The 17,751-nt window shown below is 50.1% G+C and overlaps 6 protein-coding genes across 6 annotated transcripts; 2 read left to right on the top strand and 4 right to left on the bottom strand.

The window, feature by feature from the left end:
* Positions 1 to 232: 232 nt before the first annotated feature.
* Positions 233 to 2,678, bottom strand: ACHE_20386S (dipeptidyl-peptidase III; the record flags this gene model as incomplete). The annotated part of the gene is made up of 3 exons (XM_043284683.1): positions 233 to 1,348; positions 1,405 to 2,284; positions 2,350 to 2,678. The coding sequence occupies 3 exons, from the start codon at positions 2,676 to 2,678 to the stop codon at positions 233 to 235; spliced, it is 2,325 nt and encodes a 774-aa protein (XP_043133450.1).
* A 330-nt stretch (positions 2,679 to 3,008) lies between these two features.
* Positions 3,009 to 5,775, bottom strand: ACHE_20385S (putative protein kinase Scy1; the record flags this gene model as incomplete). Its single annotated transcript, XM_043284682.1, has 2 exons — positions 3,009 to 4,300; positions 4,359 to 5,775. The coding sequence occupies 2 exons, from the start codon at positions 5,773 to 5,775 to the stop codon at positions 3,009 to 3,011; spliced, it is 2,709 nt and encodes a 902-aa protein (XP_043133449.1).
* A 668-nt stretch (positions 5,776 to 6,443) lies between these two features.
* On the top strand, positions 6,444 to 7,890 carry BAT2 (branched-chain amino acid aminotransferase, cytosolic; the record flags this gene model as incomplete). Its single annotated transcript, XM_043284681.1, has 4 exons — positions 6,444 to 6,672; positions 6,750 to 7,047; positions 7,101 to 7,799; positions 7,878 to 7,890. 4 exons carry the CDS (start codon positions 6,444 to 6,446, stop codon positions 7,888 to 7,890), a joined length of 1,239 nt encoding a protein of 412 aa, XP_043133448.1.
* A 2,214-nt stretch (positions 7,891 to 10,104) lies between these two features.
* Positions 10,105 to 11,173, top strand: ACHE_20383A (bZIP transcription factor; the record flags this gene model as incomplete). Its single annotated transcript, XM_043284680.1, has 3 exons — positions 10,105 to 10,273; positions 10,328 to 10,950; positions 11,030 to 11,173. The coding sequence occupies 3 exons, from the start codon at positions 10,105 to 10,107 to the stop codon at positions 11,171 to 11,173; spliced, it is 936 nt and encodes a 311-aa protein (XP_043133447.1).
* Positions 11,174 to 13,354: 2,181 nt separating this feature from the next.
* CKB1 (casein kinase II subunit beta) lies at positions 13,355 to 14,410 on the bottom strand (the record flags this gene model as incomplete). The annotated part of the gene is made up of 1 exon (XM_043284679.1): positions 13,355 to 14,410. The coding sequence occupies one exon, from the start codon at positions 14,408 to 14,410 to the stop codon at positions 13,355 to 13,357; it is 1,056 nt and encodes a 351-aa protein (XP_043133446.1).
* Positions 14,411 to 15,172: 762 nt separating this feature from the next.
* ACHE_20381S (transcription factor domain-containing protein) lies at positions 15,173 to 17,721 on the bottom strand (the record flags this gene model as incomplete). The annotated part of the gene is made up of 6 exons (XM_043284678.1): positions 15,173 to 16,135; positions 16,191 to 16,442; positions 16,499 to 17,261; positions 17,311 to 17,356; positions 17,413 to 17,489; positions 17,564 to 17,721. The coding sequence occupies 6 exons, from the start codon at positions 17,719 to 17,721 to the stop codon at positions 15,173 to 15,175; spliced, it is 2,259 nt and encodes a 752-aa protein (XP_043133445.1).
* Positions 17,722 to 17,751: the final 30 nt, after the last annotated feature.

Here is a 17,751-nt window from a genome sequence, read left to right as displayed (position 1 = left end):
ATCATGGCTGACAAAAATCAACACAGGTCACATGACTCAGTATCGCATGGTTGTCTTGTACGACTGAATCATTTGATTTGGAGTTTACAAAGACCATGTGCAAAAATTCCTACAACGAGGCTCTGGAGTAATACGAATAATACATCGTACTATGCACATTGCGTGCGTTCATGGTATATTTTGATATGACTTAATGCATGCGTATCATAAAAGACGAGGTATGGTTAACCGACTAAATGTCGCGCTCCACGTAGCTCTGGATCATGCCCTCGAGCGTAGGCTCATACTCCTTCAGAGTAACTTCATCGCCATTCAAGACCGTGTTACCCTGGACGAAGACCTTGCGGGGCACCTTGTTCTTAAGAACAACGTCGCGAACCTTGGTTCCCCACCACTCATTCACGGAAGTGATGTCGTCGTACAGTTTCTTACCCGCTTGGACGTCGGCTGTACTCTTGTAGACATGCAGTTTCTGCAGGTACTTCTCCACGGCGGGACGGCCATGGGTTAGGATCTTGGACCGGTCCAAGTGGATTTCGAGATCGGACAGATCTTCCTTGTTGTACACGAGCTTCACGAAATCATCTCCTGCGTCAAGGAAGGTCCGCATAATACTGTAGCGAGCCTGCATGTGAGCCTGGCCCCACTTCTCGGTCTTGGGATCCCAGAACTCCAGAGCAACTAGACCAGCACGTGCCATCTGCAGATAGGCCGCGAACAACACATCGCCAGCCTCGTTGGAGAGATCCTCCTTACCGTCGCCAAAACCAAAGATTTTGAGGATGCCAAAGTCGCAGCCCAGCGCCATAGCAACGCACTCCGCGCGGCATTCCTCGTAAGAGGAAGCAATGGCGCCGAACACAGAGCTCCATGTCTGACCCGGCTTATACCAAGTTGAGATGGGCTTGCCGTCAACAGGGCTCACAGGCGGGTTCGAGATGTCGAAGTTATACTCGCCGGGAGCGGTCTCCTGCAACAGCTTTCCGGTTCCGTGCCCGAGAAGCTCGTGGATACCCACCTGCACCTCGAAGGCTGGGTCCCGGCATCTGCGGTACACGTCCAGATCCTTTTCGGCAATGAACGGAACGGGCTCATTCGGAGCCTTGGCACTCAGAACGTTACCAAGGGAAACATTTTTGAATCCCAGGTTCTGACGAATGTCGTCGTAGTTAGGCAAGTTAATACCGGCTGGGATTCCGGATGACTGGAAGCTCAAAACCTCAAGAGATGTGAAGTCAGGGCTAAGGAACTTATCCTTCTCGAAATCCACGCCCCAAGGAAGCTTGGGAATCATGGATTCAGCGTTATCTACGAGCTTTCCAAAAGCTCGAGTACGTTCCAGGTTGACCTGCAATAGTTAGCACACGGCTATGCGAGCACAAAAAGAACAAGAAATGATCATACCAGGGCGACGAATCCCTCCCATTCCCCTCTGACACCGTGGGGATCTCTGTAGGTCTCGACAAAGCCAATGTTCGTTTCCAGCGCTGGCTTTTGGTCCTTCACCCATATCCGTTGAGATTCCTTGAATGCCTCGATGGAACCAGCACCGAACGACAAAGCGTAAGCATCGAGCATCTTCTTCTGGGTATCGTTCGCAGCATGCAAGCTCGCCTGCTTGATGGAGTGGGCGATCTTGGCCATTTCCTCCTTATGATCTCCAAAGACAAGGTTGACCTTCTTCCCCTTCAGCTTTCCATCAAGATCAAACGTCTCGACCTCTCCCAGATCCCGATCCCGCGGCGGAGGCGACGAGACGCCAGACGCAATTAAGAGCTCGAAATCCCCGGAAGCGGTCTTCTTGAGTCTTGTGTTCTCCAATGGCAGTCCCTTCTGTTCCATAAGATCGCCAATTGCTGTGATTTCATCCTGACTAATGTTGGGCGACTCGGGGTAGTAGGTGGTCATGTGGCCGGCACCAGGGTAACCAAGGTGCATAAGAGATTGTTCCTTGGTCTCATAGATCCCACCTCCAGTCTTGCTAGCCTTCTCGAATGCTGCCTTTGTTTCCGGGGTAGCCGAGGCCAGAGCCTTCAAGGAAGAAGGTGGCAGTCGAGGAATGAACTTGGAATCACCGAAACCCTTGTAGTTACCGCAGTTACCAAGGAATTGAACGGCATATTCCAAAAAGAAGCGAAGGTCTTCCGTGCTGACATTTGTCTTCTGGGCAAGGCTGGTCCAGTCCCCATTGCAGGCACGGTAGAGGGAGATGATGAGGTCGTAGATCGGTTCGGATTCGGGAGAGACTTGACGGAGGGTAACTCGAGTTCCTTCGAAGGCAGCTCTAGAATCGCATCGCAGAGCAAATGTTAGCGATACTCACAATGGACAAGAAGAACAAGGACGAACCTGCTAATGTAATGTGCGTATTTCCGCAACTTGGGATCCTGCAGCTTGTCAAAGTGCTGCTTGACCTCCAACCTGACCACCGTAGGCGGCGAGTCCGCCAGGTAATGCTGCTTGATGTTCTCATCCATCATGGTTACTAAGGTGCGGAGTGAAGTTTGTGTTGAGATATTGGAGCGTGAGGGGAGAACAGGGAACAAAGCCGGAAGAGGACGGTGATATGAATGCGGCGAGTGATGACGATTGAGGGGCAGGATGGATACGGAGGGGCGGTGGAGGAAACGATGTTCCGACGGCCAACAGCGCGTCGCCAGGCCTCGAGAAAGGCGCATATGAGCTGATGGTGACAACAACCGCTGCAACAAGTTCAACAGCAGTTCTTTTTCGTCTGGTTGGACACCGAGGCTAATCCAAGTTATGCCACTGCTTATGTGATTTATGTTCCGCAGGCCGAATTGTGGAGATTGCTCCACTGGAATGCTATTGTAGACAGTCATGTATTCGAAGTTGATAATAGGATAAGCAATTATATGAATTATCATGTATGACGCTTTTGGTGTACTATCCAAATCCCAGTCTATGTATTATATACAAGCAAATGCAGCAACGAGCTAAAAAAAAAAATAAGGGTATTCAAACAAGACAACAAAGAAGGAAACAGATCATATTAAGCTCTCATACTTGTCTAGACCTTGTTTCTCCGTGTTGACTGGCTCGAAGGTATTGGTATTCGACAGAGGATTCTGCATCACGTTGGCACCCAATGGCGGAGGCTTTGCGGCATTGGAGACTCCACCAAATGCGGATGGCTGTGGTGGAATGGAGCCCGATGCAGGAGGCGGAGGGATAGAGAATGCGGAATAATTGCTTTGACCAAATGAGATAGATGTGCTAGCAGTAGAAGATGCCGACTTCATGCTGGCGAGAGCTGCCAGTGATGGGCCAGCTGTGTTCCCCTGCACATTGCGTTGGCTCGTTGAAGAGCTCCACGAGCCTGATGGCGATGGCCGCAAAGCTGGGAAACCCTGTGCCATGGGAGACACTTGTCGCGGGGCAGGTTCGAGGGATGGGAATGAACTTATATTGTAGTCAGGAGTAACAGAACGGAAATTTGGGTTGGACTGTGCAGGAGTGCTTCCCCTGCTAACCGGCCCAGGCGCATTTGATGTCGACCAAGAAAAGGAGGGCGGTGCGGCCGGGGCCGAAGTCTGAGGCGTTGGCCCGGAGTCCATGGTGTCCCAGGCATCGATGTCTGCATCTGATGGCGTAGCGCCTTTTCCAAGGACGAGGCGCTCAAAGTTGTCATTCATGTCGCCTTGATCAAGAGTGGCTACTACAGAAGGACTCTTGGTGCCGTTTCTGAAACCGCTGGTGTCTCCTGAAGACAACTCTTGCAATTTCTTCTTCTGCTCACGCTCAATCTTCGCCGAAATGTTTTTTATCTGCGTCATAAATTGCTCAAACTGGCGAAGATCAAGCAGTGGTCCAAGTGAAAAGCTCCAGAGAATGGGGAGGACTTCCAAGGCAAGGAAATCCGTGTCACCAACGATGCCAACCTGCCTAAACACGTTCAACGCAGCCATCATCACAGCGGGCTCTTTGGTTTTGATGACTTTTAGTGACGGAACAAGCTTTTCTTGTATGGTGTATTTGTCAAGAATGGAGGACTTGATGGGCTTAGATTGCTTGGTCGGAGCAACACCTGAAAGGTCATCTTCGGGCTCTGATTCTGTATCGGCAGAGCCCCCACAAAGCACAGTGAATGCATCCAAGCAGCGAACCTTGATGGCAAGACTGCTTGTCCGGCTGAACGTCGTGGCAATCGGAGGGAAGACCTCGTTCTTGACAGTACTAAAATCAAGAACTGGAAGGACGATGGGCAAACACTTGATGGCAACGTCTGCCAAAGAATGAGTAGGCGAGTCCATACCAAGCCGGATCAAAGGCAGTATTTCTGGGAGATAGAACGTTAGTTGCACAATCTGTAACTTAAGGGGGAAAGGGAGACCAACCATTTTTAAACTCCATGCCAGAGCAATTCTCGGAGATCACCTTCATGTTCTCAAGCACAACCATAAGGCCCGCATCTCGTTTCGAATCACGCTCCTGGCCTTTGCCAGACCCTGTGGGAAAGATTTCTTTCAAACGTGGGATCACTCTTTCAGGGAATATGCGACGCGCACTTGGGATTCGCTGCAAGATCGCGAACACGTTTTGAAGAATTAGCTGTAGAAGGTCGCGATCTTTCAGTTCCTCCAGTAAAGCACCCAGAATCTTCCTCTCCAAAACCGAGACTGGAAAGTCTGGCAGTACTCTTTGTAGTCCACGCATGAATTGGGACTTTTCACTTGGGTTCTTGGCTGGCAGCGACTCCAAGAAGCGGATGGTGGAAACCAGGATGTTGTCAAAATATTGAGACTGTTGAAACTCCCGGGCGTTCAAACGCTGAGCTGGCCGCCTGGTGATCAACTTGGGAAGGAGATTAGAAGCGAGATCTCTTGGAATTGCTCCGGAAGCCAAGAAGTTGTTTGTCTGCGAGGGGGTTGATGATGGTGAGCTGAGAAGTTTTTTATAAGTAGATAAGTTCGAATGCGACTCGATTGGAGAAACATGGGGAGAGTTATAGATGGCAACTATAATCAACCCGAGAGAAAATAGATCCGCCGCAGAAGAAACATTAGAATCCATGGCAAAGTCGGGAGAGGTATAATCCAGATTGAGCTGGACCGACGCAGGAAGACGAGGATCATGATATAGGACCTCAGATAGGGCCAATGGTGGAAGGGATGAGCGAGTCTCTGTCGAATCAGGAGGGCCAGCAAATCCCAGGCCAGAGATCTTCCAGTCAGACTTCGCGTTGATGAAGATTGCTTCGGGATTCAGATTTCCATGAACCAAGCCCGCCGACTCGTGCAAAAACTCTAGTCCCTTAGCCACTTGCAAAAGACCCTTTTGAATTTCAAGTTCGTCAATTTCAAGCTCTCTCCGCCCCCGGCTGCCGTCTGGTCTCTCGACCATATAACGGCTGGTGCGTGAGCCCACTCTTTCTTGCTCATCTTTCTGTCGTAATAATCCACCAAGAGATGCCGTGACATGTTCAGTAGCAAACATTAGACCGCCATTGCGTGTCTCTTCTACTGGCTCGAGCACCTGGAGAACAGACGGATGCCTAAGTCGTGCAAGACTGCTAGCTTCTCGCTTTAGTCGCTCGATAACTTCTTCCTGCAGCTTCTTGGTGGAGGAACTAGACGATTTCCCAAATGCGCCAGCTCGGGGTTCAAGAAACTTCTTGTCGAAGATAAACACGGAAGCTGCCGTGCCTGTTGACTTTTTCTTTCCATCATGGACTCTCCATGGACCTGAGATCACAACCGGATGCGGAGAGATCTGGTAATTGGAGGATATGTTGGATTTGAAAGACGAAAACATTTCCGCTTTTTTTTTTTTTTTTTTTTCAGTAAGTGACCTCCGGGGTCCTCCGAAAATGGGTATTATACGTGTCGAGAATAACCATGCATCCAACACCAGGAATCGAGATATTATGCTGCGCCAACGGCCGTGGGGACAAGGGATATTCAAAGAAAACGAAAGAACATAGAGAGAATTAAGTATTTTACATAAATGACCGAAAGAAATAAAGACGAAAGAAAAAACAGAAATTAAAGAAAATTCGTCAAAATCCACCGAGTGTTCATTAACCTCTCCATAATCGACATTGAATGATGTCCGCTGGCAGAACTGTCACGTGAAAGGGGTAACATAGCGACCAATCAGCAGCTGTGCGATAAGATGCCTCTTCTGGAAGCTCTATCCGTCACGTGTAGATAGGCTATTCCTCTTTGGGACAGTCGTATTAACCTAATTCCGCCTTTACCCGCTGCCAGACTCCGACGTCGGCGATCGGCCCGAGAGTTCTCCTCTCCGGGGGGATATTCCACTCGATATAGAGGCCTTTGTCAGCACCGCGGAGTCATACCAGACGGTGGAAAACGAATTGTGCTCTTTTTTTAACCACTCGTCAATCACTACTAAAAGGTAATTGAGCTCTCTCGATGAATTGGAAGTTGTAGTTGCTCACGTCCGTCTAGATTGCAGCCATGAAGTCCCTCCATCGGTTGGCCTGTCGCAAGGCTTCGAACGGTTTCCCCGTGTCTCGTGCTCTTCCCCTCCAGACTACTGCGGCTACTCGTCTATGGCAAAGATCGTACAGCGCTGCTGCTTCTCAGCTGGCTGCCCTTGATGCCTCGAAGCTCTCTGTGACCAAGACCAGCACCCCCAAGGAAATTATTTCTCCAAAGGATTTGGTATTCGGAAAGACCTTCACCGGTACGTGGGACCATTGCAAAAAGGCAATTGCGCACTTGGATGGGTTGGCTGTGTGCTGATATACAATGGCTCTTTAGATCATATGCTTTCCATTGAATGGAATGCTGGATCGGGTTGGGATACCCCCCGTATCGTTCCGTACCAGAACCTCAGCCTCGACCCATCGGCCTGCGTCCTCCACTATGCGTTCGAATGCTTCGAAGGAATGAAGGCCTACAAGGACAGCAATGGTAAGATTCGATTGTTCCGCCCGGACAAGAACATGGAACGTTTGAACAAGTCCTCGTCGCGGATTGCTTTGCCGACTGTTGACGGTGGAGCTCTCACCAAGTTGATTGGGGAACTTGTGAAATTGGACAGCCGGTTCATTCCCAAGTTCGTTAAAACCCTTGCGCATTTCTCTGAGAGACTGGCTGACTGGTCTACAGCTCCCGCGGATATTCGTTGTACCTCCGCCCCACGATGATCGGCACGCAGAACACTCTTGGTGTTGGTCCCCCAGGCTCTGCCCTTTTGTTTGTGATCGCTAGTCCCGTTGGGCCTTACTATGCCACCGGATTCAAGGCCATCTCTCTTGAGGCAACCGACTATGCGGTGCGCGCATGGCCCGGTGGTGTTGGTGACAAGAAGTTGGGTGCCAACTATGCCCCATGTGTGGTGCCGCAACTGAACGCGGCCTCGCGCGGATTCCAGCAGAACCTGTGGCTTTTCGGTGAAGAAGAATACGTGACCGAAGTGGGAACCATGAATCTTTTCATGGCACTGAAAGACAAGGAGACGGGCCAGAAGGAGCTTGTGACGGCACCCCTGGATGGAACGATTCTCGAAGGAGTCACCCGCGACTCTGTTCTAGGTCTGGCGCGTGAGCGTTTGACTCCTAAGGGGTGGAAGGTGTCTGAGCGTAAGATCAAGATGTCCGAACTTGCAGAGGCATCATCCGAGGGACGGCTATTGGAAGTGTTTGGATCGGGAACGGCAGCCATTGTCAGCCCGGTGCGGTCTATCAGCTATCGCGGTCAACTGGTGGACTGTGGGTTGAATGCGGAGGAGGAGGCTGGAGAGATTGCGCTCAACATGAAGAACTGGATCGAAGGAATCCAGTATGGCGATGAGGCGCATCCTTGGAGGTAAGTTCTATTTCTTTTTTTTTTTTTTTTTTTTCAGATCGTTTCAAATTGATGAGTAGATGCTAACACTTCGACCAGTTACGTCCTATAGACTTGCCCTATGTTTTGGCTCCGGGGGCTTAGTATGACGGAGAGAACATAAGTGGTTGTCATCTTTATTTCCTTTTTTCTAATGCATATTTTTGGAATATCTGTTCCTTACGATCTAGCGTGAGCACTGAATTAAAAAGTGTCGGTTCCAAAGCTGTCGTCAGCACCATCAGCATGCATATTTTCTCACAATCATCATTCCTAAAACAGCCCAGGGACTTCCCAGAATCCAACATCGCCATGTGGCCCAGTCACCCTTTGTAGGGTGCAGCTAGCACCGGGAAGATGCACCAAGGATGACCCAACCACGGAGCAAAGGAAGCACAGACATACGCTGGATTCACAATGCCCCGACGCAGAGGATGCATGTCGTACATGAGTACCGTGCACATAGCCTCCGATGATCCGACGCGGCGGTCGCTGTCGTAGACAGGAAGATCTAGTGTCTCCTCCGTCAACCCGGACGGGACGTGTAACTTGTGCTTTGCCGTACTGCTGCATGCGGAAATGCGGAGCGAGTGCGGACAATTTGAGTATTCTCGTCAAGTGACGGGATTTTTTATAAAGAGAACTGAGTATACCTGGCACACAAAGCTGGCCAGGACGTTCCAATTCTCAGGCTGTGCTGGTATTTTCTCTTTTTTCTTGTTTTCTGGGGCCAAAAATAAGAGTGCACACAGGGATGACGGGTTATGATCGACAAACCAGGGCAGCAGGGAATATTCATAGCAGCATCTCAGCATCTTATCTTTTACATTCTTCTACAATATGCAAGTGTAAGGCCTAATGTCTGGGGGAGTATAGCAGCATAGCAGTATGATTGACACAGAATCAGATGCCAAGATCGCCCGAGGCTGGGGTCAATGAGGCTCTCGGGTCTAAGCCTCTTTTGTTGGTTACCCTGTCACAGTCACGGACTGTCTGTCAACTCTCAGAATGTGGGAATGGATGCATTCTGTTTTGCATAAGGCTCCGAAGCGGCTCTGCGCAGGAATGCTGATTGGTTGCTAAATCAGGAAACCGCACGAATTGACCCTAGATGAGTGCCCGTTGGATATCCCGAAATGTTTCTCGATAAGCACAGCTAGAATGCTGATGCGTTCGGGCGAAGATCTGTTACCCATCTGGGGTGAGAACTGAATGTCGCAGGATCGATATACAGTAGTGCTTCCCGTGCTTCCCGTACTCCCGTATACACGGTAGGCGTTAGCACATTCTTGTCGGTCCATCCCTGCTATGTACTTCGTATATCCCCCGTATCCATAGGAACATATTGTGACAAAACCAAGAAACCAACAGACACTCTGCACACAGCTCGAATGCCAATTGTGTCAATTCCGTTGCACTTTTGTCTCTGGGCATAGGGTGACGAGGAAGTCATGGGACTTGATCCTACTGGTAGCAAGACCAGGGCAAACAAATACCATACCATATCGGGACTAGTGGTCTTTGGACGGGGTAACTGGCCAATGACAGTCCCGCAAAGGGTGCTTCAGCCCTATACGTGACGCCATTCGGGGTTAAGAGCGGACTTATACGTCCGACGATCACCGATTTATACGAGGTCGATACAGGGGTACTGCTGATACTTACGAGTAATACAGGCTGAAAAATGCAAGTATGTACTGATAAGAGGTAGGACAGCCGAGTGTCTTTGGACCGATTAGGAATGACGTCCGCCCAATCTTGTGTACATAGTAGTATGCCTAGCTGTCTATATGTCTGGCTATTGGAGTGTTTGCTATTGCCAGTGTACAATATACGTATAAGGTATTATGGATTTGAAATCAATTGCGATATACAGGTATGGATGTACCGGAGAACCCGGACGTCTGGACGCCCGTGTAACCCTCCATCAAGCAGGATGAAATAAATAAAATAATAATTTGTAAAATACAATAATACGGTTCTTTTCAATACCGTCTCTGCTTTCCCTCTTGGAGCCACATGGCTATGGCAAGAGGGCGAAGGGCAGCACTGCCTTGTCTAGATTCACCAGTCTAGATAGTCTCGAAGCGAGAGAGCCGCTACATAAATACGCGGCTTTCGGTCGTCTCGGAGTGGTTCATCATTGATCTCCATTGTTATCTTCAGCTTCATCTTCATTTTATACCTACTAGTCAGGTGACTCTATCCACAACTATATCTATATCTATCGATCCCCATCTCTTCATAGTTCCAGTTCCCCTGTCCTATCCACACATTCCACACTTGAATGCCCACCATGCATCGCTCTTCCAACTACTACTCGTCTCGTCGCTCATCGAACCACGGTACTAGCAGTGCCTTCAGTCCTAATGCCAACCCCAACGAGGACTGGACCAAGATCTCGGACCTGGCGGAGCGTCGTCGCATCCAGAATCGCATTGCCCAGCGAAACTACCGTGAGTTCCTCTGAGGATCACTATAGCAACAGCCCTGTATCTAACTACATACAGGCAAGAAGTTAAAGCGCCGTCTCGAAGACTTGGAGAAGCGAGCCGCATCATCTTCAGCCTCCCCAGAACAGTCTCACGCTGAGCCAGCTCTGCCAAAGTCAGGCCGGTCTCGTACGGTCCGAAACCGTTCCAAGTCGAGCATCAGCAGTATTAACAACAGTATCGACAACGACCATCTAAGCATTAGCAATAACGGCAGCAACAGAGGCAGCAGTCCTCTCATTCCCACGGTGACGAGGACTCTGTATGGCGATGCCTCTTATTCAGACGATCAGCGTGGAGGCATGTTTTCGCTTCAGTGCACTCGCCAGCTCTCAGCTTCGCCCCCGCCAGTCTTCTCCTACAGCTCGTATTCGCACTTGAATCCGTATGGATCCCCAGCATACGGCCAGTCTCCACCCCTCTACCATTCCCCATCGTTTCAGAGCTCCAACACACCTTCTTTCCACGGCCTGCCGTCCTTTTCCGGGGACTACGTCGAGTATCCTTCCACGGGGCATATCAAGCGATCCTACGCGGACGACGAGATCATGAGTCCATTCAGCCAAAGCTATGCGTCCATGGCAGGCATCGACTTGGGCTCCAACACCCTGCAGCTGCCAAGCGGATCCAGCAACATTCCGGTAAATAACCCTTCGTAACCGGATGTGTTTGTCTAAACCAGCAAGTCATGATCATCGCTCACTCATTTCGCTTTTCCAGATGTCACCACCACCGCCTCTGGCACAAAGCCACGTTGACGACCGTTCAACGTCAACATCTTCAACCCCTGCAGAGATGTCGCTTGCCTGCCCTCTGACCCCCGAATCCGACCCCTGCTCACCCCGCTCCTTTCCTTTGTTTTGATTGATTCCTTTTGTTTTACGAAACAGCTACGAGAGCGTTGTCCTTTTTTTTTTTCTTCTTCTCCTTTGTTTGGTATGTTGCAAAGCGTATGATTCCCCATGAACTATGTGTATGAATTTATGAGCCTGTATCGGAGTTTGAATTATGCATGCGACGATACATTCATGACCAGGCGTTTTTTTTTTTTTTTTTTTTTTTTGGTGGAGCGTGACTTTTCTGGGTTTCTTTTTTTGGATTCATCTTCGGGATTTTTGTCTTCCTTCGGGGCAGATTGATTGTTACTGCCTGCGGAGTATGTGGCTTTCGGTTGTTGGTGCGTTGTTTGACTCCTTGTTGGTCATTAGATCGGCCGTTAGCGATGGTGTACTCTTGTTTTCTCTCTTTTGATTTTATTTTGGTTTGGGCTGTCATTTTCATGTGTTATTACGATGTTATGCTTTTGGCCACTAGATATGCATTAGGGCACCACATTATCATTCATGAAGTGTCTGACTTCTCACTGTCCTCTGCACAAACATTCTCAGACATGATGAGAGAAAAAGCAAATAGCCGCAACACTGCCTCGTTGCATGTCGCTCAGAGCCGCAAGCAGATCTGGTACTTCAGAAAGTAATTCGCAATCCCCCACTAATGCATGACAATGCGAGGCAACCATATTGAGCAAAAAAAAAAAAAAAAAAAAAGAGACACTCCGGCGCGATCCGTCCGAGTCGTGCACGAGGCTGTGGCCATTATCACACATTCTTTATTATTCATCAATCAATTCAGCAGGAATCGCACAGGATCGCGGTGCCCGGGGCTCGCCCGAAACGACGAACCAGAATACGAGATCACAGATGAATCCAGGACTGCAGGATAGCCTGAATACCCCCCGGCCAAGACCTAGATGAGACCATTTCTTTTTCGGTGCTCCCTGATGCCGGGCTCCGATCTCGTCCCAAGACGACCCCGCTTCTTCGTTTTGCAAACCAAAACGGATAGACGGAGAGGCAGCCAGCCGATTCAACCACTTTTCAGCTCGTGCAAAAGCCGAGAAACCCTGTACGAGGAAAAGGAAAGGAACGGAATTGCGGGAGCTGGTTGGCCTGCTGCTGCGCCTCCGGATAATCTCCACAAATCACGAATAAACATGAGTGACTATCACAGAGAGGCTAACTCCGTACGGAGTACGGAGGACCATGGGAATACAGTGACTGGAAAAGGCTCTGTGGACATCCGGAGAAGCTCTGGACTGGACTGGATTAGGCTGCGTTGCGTTGCGTTGTGATGCTTGCGTAGCATAGTGAGTGTTGCCAGACAATAACACCTAACACCAACACCGGACGATTGTCCTAGTCGAGTTATGATTGGTACGTGATTTGATCATTTGTTGGCCCTGGGATCCCTGTCTGTTTGATGTCCAGGATGATGAAATTCTTCAGCCTTTCATTTCATTTTCATAACTGGGAAAATAACTTGCCCTCGTATACGAAACGGAGTACGAAAAGGCATATCGGCCAAAGCCGAGATATCAATCAACCGATCAATTATCGACATTCCTTTGATTTGATATTAACCGCATCCATTCTTGCAAAACCGACCAGAACATACAGGAGCAGGTGACTAAGTGACTCATGCACCCCTGTCGCATCTTGTCTTTTTCATTCCATAATAATGTATTCCCATTTCCCCCCTTTCGTTCCATCCATACAGCCATACATCCATACAATCCGGACCTCTTTCTCGTTTTCCTCTTTCGGAATCGCTCCCAGCGCGGTTATGAAAAAAAAAAAAAAAAAGTGCCCAGAGATATACCATGGCAATGATAATGATGTAGTAGTGTAACTCTCGCTCTCTGTATTCTTTTTGGGCTAGATATGTACGACCTGATTACTCTTCAGAGTACTCGTAGGTTGATGCGCCTCATATTGAGGAGTAGGGACGCCCCGAGAGACTGGATCGTCAGCATTCAGTTTTAGTTTATTTCATCTTACCAGTACTTACTCCATAGGAAGGGCATTTAGAGTGATTATGGCAGAAACTAGTTTGGAAGACTATTTGTATGCTGATTATTGACTTACGCCTCTATGCACTTAAGAGTTAACAACAGAATAAGACAAAGAAGAGAATTTCATAGATAAATTGAACACAGAAGAACATGAATAATGAAAAAGAAAGAGGAAAAATGACATTTTATTTCCCTTATTCCCCCAATACCTTTCGTCGCCGTCGTATCGGCGCCTTCTTCCTCCCTTCGATCGTATTCGACGCCGGCGCCGCCTGCATTTCTGTATCGCTATCCACCTCTTCGCCCTCCTCTTCCGCGACCTGTTCATTCCGCCGCCGCAAGGACTCGACAAATGCCATCTCGTCCAGTTCCCTGATGTCTGTCGGCTTCATCCGCAACCATTTCATGCGCGGACCGACCCGCGACCGCTCCGACACCCGGAACCCGTAGATGCGCGATTCGTAGATCTTACCCAGTCCCAGGCCCGGGCAAAAGTTCGCGGTCCGCACGCCGTTGATCTCAAACTGTTGATCGTCGCTTTCGCGCGAGGCTGCAGACGCAGTCAGCCCGGGGTAGCGTTGTTGCAGCGCGGGGGTGATGGGGTCGTCCAGACGGGGCCCGATGTCCAAATCCGGGAAGGTCATGAAGAACAGACAGCCAAAGGTCGTGCCAAAGAACGCGCCGTCGACAGAATGGAAGCGGCTGTTGGGCGGCGTGTACAGGTCCTGGCAGCTAGGACAGAAGAGCTTGACCGTTTCCTGGCCGGGGGTGTCAGAGCGGCCGACGGGGAGGACTTTGCAGCCGTTGCAGTTTGCGCGGGGACACACGCCGAAATGCTGCATTTCGTACTTCTCCAGCATCTGCTGGATACCCGGTCGCGAGGTGATGTAGCGCTGATGGATAAGACCGTACAGCAGCTCCGCGGAACTCTCGATGACGCTGAGATCGCTCGCAACGCGCGCATGTCGTCGCTGCCCACCTCTATAACCAGGAGGCTTCTCATCGCCCAGAATTTCATCCTCTTCTTCCTCCTCATCTTCTTCCTCTTCATCCTCCTCCTCGTCCTCTTCCGGCTCCACGTCCAAAATCATCTCCAGCGCCTCCTTGTACATGGGCACCTGCGACTGCAGACCCGTGAGGTTAAAATCATCCTCGATAAAATCCTCCGACACCTCCGCGAAGAACTCGTGGCCCATGAGCGAGCAGAAGGACGAGATCCACGACTCCGGGGCACCCTCCGACGACGACATATCGAACGAGGCGGACGTGGTTTCGGACGACGAAAGGGTCGATTCAGACAGTTGACTCAGATCCAGCCTGTCTAGGCCGTCGGCCAACGCCGAACCTATCTCTCTCGACACGTTGGAGCTAGGGAGAAATAAAAGAGGCGAAAGTGGTGTTGTCGGGTTCGATTGCTCGAGTCCTTGCGCGCCGTTGTTACACACGCAAGAGACGATATCGGGAAAGGTCTGAAGTCGTTATCAGGCGTAGATAGCGTAGATGTTGCCTTAGTTTATGCGAATATCATGACACGGCTTCGTTGTGCGATAGGCTGGCTTGGGGACTGAATTCCCCACTAACAAACACGGGTTGGATTACACGACGACATTCAACGAGCACCGAGTATGCAAATCAGACCAATGCTGTTCCTCTCACAGTTACATCGAATAATTTGACTTGAGGCCCTCTGCCTGTCTTTTGAGGGGTTCGGTGACGGGACGAGATGAGATAGAGGGGAAGGGAGCGGTATGAGGAAATCAGTGTCGAAAGAAGAAAAAAAGACAACCAACACTGAGCAGATAAAATTCTTCTCGATAGGGAAGATCAAAGATAGTAAGCACTCGTGGTCACCAGACAACTGGATTCGCTGAGATAAATGGCGGTTGTCTGGAGGGAGCGGTGGTGCGAAGTGGGTGTGTCACGTGAGCCCGGCCTACTACAGAATAACGAAATACAAGTGAAGTTCCAACATCATGCTATCTGAACGGCTGTTAATTAGAAGAAAGGCATGTCTAGAACAAATCTCGTATTACTCGTGCGAACTCCCCCTCATCCCCCAACACCCCCGACAGTCCTTCTCCCGTATTAGGAATCTCGCCATTATGCCCGAATCCATTCATAGCCCCAGTCCCAGACGGCCCCATGAAATTACCGAATCCTCCAACAGCTTCAAACAAATTAGTAAGCTCATGGCTCATCTGCAGCCCGTTCAATGGACTGTTCCCCAGTTCGTGTACCCCGTTCATAGACCCATATACCGAGAGATCTTCTATCGGATGACCGGCCAAGCCGGCCATCGCGACAGCAGCTGTTGAATGAGGGTCGTTGGCATCTGAAGCGAACGGACGCGCCAGCACGCCTAGTTTCTCACCAATGGTTCGAAGGCCCTTGATAGTTTTCCAGAGACGTTTGGAGACGTAGGATTTGGTGCTGAAGCCACTGAGCAGGTCTAGGGCCATGTAGAATTCGTCCCGTACCTGACGGTTGAATTCATTGGGTGCATGGCATACGGCTAGGAAGAGAACCGCTAGCGCGGCGACGAGGAAGTAGTTGAAGCAGATTTGCTGCGTGCGGTAAATGTCCGATGTTTGGTTGAGGCGGGTGAGTACCCGAACGGTGTCTTTGGCGACGTCGATTACTGTCTGAGCGTGGCTGTGGTCCTCGGCAATACTCGCCGGCGAGTGGAGGACGGGTCGATATATGAGGATTCGAAGCTGGTTCATGCGCAGGTATAGCAACACGCGGAGACGGCGGAGACCCCGACTTGCGGATTCCCCGTGATTCGGGGAGTCGAAGGGATAGAATTTCAATGCATCCGGGACGTTCTTGTACCATTGAAGAATCTGGTAGTCTAAATAGCCAATCTCATCGCGTCGAAGGTCCGTAGAGCCTTCGGAACCAAGTCCGGAATACCAGATCTTAGAGCCAATGCGATTGTACGAGACCATACATTTTAGGTAGGGCAATGATGAGTCCTTCAGCTGTCAGTCATCAGGGAAGCGAAAGAAATAAAAGAGGTATATAACTTACCGGCTCCGGCAAATTAGGATCAATATCCTCATCCTGAATCACAAATGGCAAACCTGTGCCCAGGCTCCATCGTCGATCCAGGCTGTAAATTGACCAGAAGATTTTGCTGACATCAGGCCATTGGTCTTCATTGGGGAATGTTTTCTTCAGCGCATCTCGTCGATGCAGTCCCAATTCAAGACACATCCTAGCTGCAAGACCGATGACACGGTAAGCCATGGCATCATCGTCCGTGTGGAAATGGTATGTCGCCTGTTAAAGCTTAGCCTGTGCTAGTTGGATATTGGGGAAGGATATATGCCACTCACCACAAGGCCATATAGCTGAATAGTTCTAATATCCAAAGGCTCCCAGAGCTTGGAATCAACAACCGGCTTCATGCTCAAATACAACCGCTGACCAAGGTCGCTCTGCCCACTTCCTTCGACAACAAGGGTGGTTGCAAGAATCATCTTCAAGATATTAGTGTTATCGTCCTGAAGACCATCCGAGCCCGGTAATCCACGCTGTGCAAATCCAGTCCGCATTGCAGCCTCCATGAATGTGTATAATAGGTTCACTTGCTGAGTGATCTTCCCGATGTCCACAAGGGGATACATGATTCCGATCTCTTCCTCGTAGACCCTACACAGCCGTAATGCTTCTTCCCGTTTAATACTCCATATTGGGTCCTTGGTTGGATGGACGATATTCGGAGCCGGTACCAACTGCGACGGCGGGGGTGGATGTAATGGAGGCGAGACAGCAGGCGTGGCATGAGCAGTCGTCAGATCATCAACCATCCCATCTTCTGCCGGTGCTGCTATACCCATTTCCTGGAGACTTGACCTTGCAACGTCGAAGTTGAACGCAGAGCTCGTAGGGCCCTGAAAACGGGGATGTCTGACACGCGGTCTTGCCGAGCCGTGCTGCAAAGGCGTGAAAACTTGTGATCCGTCGCGAGATAAAGCATCCAAACTCGGAGGATCGAGAGATGTCCTTTGCTGTGTACGGAGATCGCTCAAGTTGACGAAAAGACTGTTAACCTGATCTTGCAAGTTGGTGATTTGGTCCTTCATAGTCCGGAATTCCCTGCGCATATCAGCAACCGGTCAGAGCAGAAGGAAACGGAACCACAGACTCGGAATCCTTGAAATTATTATTGCAGCAATTCGGCGCATATCGACCTATCAGGCATCAATCAGTCCACATATTCCGCGATTCATTATCGTGGCACACTGACATTCTAGATTCAAGTGCCCGCAGCGCTGACACGGCACTTGCCCATTGCACTTGATCTTCCTCCGTTTGCACTCATTACTGGCCAGACCATCAGCATCATGCCACTCTTGTACCCTAATGTATCAGGTACATCACTAGTCCGGGGATCATACCAGGCAATAGAAATGTAGCGATTCCGCTTAGTGCGCGTAGATGTTCCGTTGGACTGTTCCGCCTTCCTCTTAGCGCCGGTTTCGTCCTGTCCGACAGCTGTCTGACTGGCGCCCGTCTGGGACGCCGTCGTGTCCATCTGAGGAGACTCTGAAGCCATCGCGATGGGTGGTTTTTGGGAGAGACGAGG

This window comes from Aspergillus chevalieri, chromosome 2 (assembly GCF_016861735.1).
Source record: "Aspergillus chevalieri M1 DNA, chromosome 2, nearly complete sequence".
Classification (NCBI taxonomy): domain Eukaryota; kingdom Fungi; phylum Ascomycota; class Eurotiomycetes; order Eurotiales; family Aspergillaceae; genus Aspergillus; species Aspergillus chevalieri.
Note: the sequence above shows the minus strand (reverse complement) of the source record. Positions and strands in the feature narration are given on the sequence as shown.